Source organism: Colobus angolensis, unplaced genomic scaffold (genome assembly GCF_000951035.1).
Source record: "Colobus angolensis palliatus isolate OR3802 unplaced genomic scaffold, Cang.pa_1.0 Scaffold97, whole genome shotgun sequence".
Classification (NCBI taxonomy): domain Eukaryota; kingdom Metazoa; phylum Chordata; class Mammalia; order Primates; family Cercopithecidae; genus Colobus; species Colobus angolensis.
The window spans coordinates 64373-65949 of NW_012123709.1; the positions used below are offsets into that span (position 1 = coordinate 64373).

Below are 1577 nucleotides of genomic sequence, written 5' to 3' on the forward strand. Positions count from 1 at the left end.
AAAAAAAAAAGACTAAACAAAACACCCTGCCTTAGAATACAAGTATGTATGCCTGGAAGTATTAGTCCCTGACACCTGTTGGGTCTGCAGGTTTCCTGTGTGTCAGGAAATACATGAATCGGGGAGGGTCACGTGGTCATAAACATGGCTTCCTAAGCAGTTGCCTCAGGCGAGCGGGCATGGTAGACTAGGCTTGATAAATTTGCCTTTACAAGCAGGTAAACTGCCTTTATAGGCCAGGCTGATAACAGTTGACATTCGGACACACCCAGACACTGGGGGCACTGGTCCCGTGGGAGCCATGGATAACTGACCTCCAACTCCATCCACCAGCTGGGACTCTGCCCCCAGTAGTGCTACGCTCTGAGCAAGAATCCCTGCTAGCCAGGGACCCTGCTTCTGCGGAATCTGACCACAGCTTCTCAGAGCCCAGAGTGGATCTAGCCCCAAGAAGGTGGGATACAGAGGGATCTCAGGTGAGAACGACTCAGGTCTCGTTCCAGAACTGGCCATAGAGCAGCAATTGGAGCCCTGTACCCTTCAGGACCCCAGGGCCCCTTCCTCCTCGCTGGGCATGGCAGCCTCTTGACCTTTGCTCATCTGCAGTTTATGCCACTTTGGGCCCGAGAAACTGCAGAAAGGGAGGCTGGGGCATGGCTCTGGAGTGCCACTCACTGGCTGGCAGTGAGGAGCCAGGAGACTGGCATTCCCAGCACCAAAGTCCTATTGATCTTTGCCCTTGCCCCTCCCTGGGAGCCTTGGCCCTCCTCCTGCCTTTATTTCTTCTCTGCTGGCCTTTCCTGTTCTCTGTCTCCTCACTTCCCTCCGTGGCCCTGCTCTGAACTGGTGGTTTTTTCCAGCTCCTTGCCCAGGCCAATCCTTCCATGCTGTCTTCAAGCCCTGCTTCCTGCACATCTCCCAGCCCAGACGGGGAGAACCCATGTAAGAAGGTCCACTGGGCTTCTGGGAGGAGGAGGACATCATCCACAGATTCAGAGTCCAAGTCCCACCTAGACTCCTCCAAGATACCCAGGTCCCGGAGACCCAGCCGCCTGACAGTGAAGTATGACCGGGGCCAGCTCCAGCGCTGGCTGGAGATGGAGCAATGGGTGGATGCTCAGGTTCAGGAACTCTTCCAGGTGGGTAGCACAGGGGAGAGTGGGAGGAGATAGGGGGCCTGGGGCCCGCCCAGGGGACCGAGACCTTCACAGGAGCTGAAGGGCTGATGTGAGGTGCTTCCGTGAAGAGAAAGCTTTTGTAACTGATGAAAGGAAGAAGCAACGGTTTGAAATCCAGAAGTCTGCCTCCCTCTAGGCTTGGCTGTGCATCTAGTGCTCTTTGTGATCTGGGGAAGGTCTTTTAACATCCCTAACCTATAAAATAGAGCTGTTAGTGCCTGTTATGTCTCCTTTATAGGACTTTCTGAGGCTCAAATGAGATAATAGAAGGGAAAATGCTTGGTCACACTATTTTTCAAAATTTTATATCTTGATTTACTCCCATCCTCAATGCACATACATGTCCAGAGCTACATTTTCTTTTCTTTTTCTTTCTTTCTTTCTTTTTTTTTTTTTTTT

At 52.1% G+C, this 1577-nt stretch overlaps 1 protein-coding gene across 2 annotated transcripts in view; it reads left to right on the plus strand.

Moving 5' to 3' along the window:
• Positions 1-816: 816 nt before the first annotated feature.
• Positions 817-1577, plus strand: part of PPP1R14D (protein phosphatase 1, regulatory (inhibitor) subunit 14D) — a 20141-nt gene continuing 19380 nt past the window's right edge. Inside the window, exon 1 of one of the 2 annotated variants that reach the window (XM_011932604.1) lies at positions 817-1139. In XM_011932604.1, the coding sequence (XP_011787994.1) occupies positions 885-1139 (255 nt within the window). In that variant the 5' untranslated portion in view covers positions 817-884. Of the gene's footprint in view, positions 1144-1577 lie in introns of both variants that reach the window. The other variant, XM_011932603.1, reaches the window with a different exon arrangement.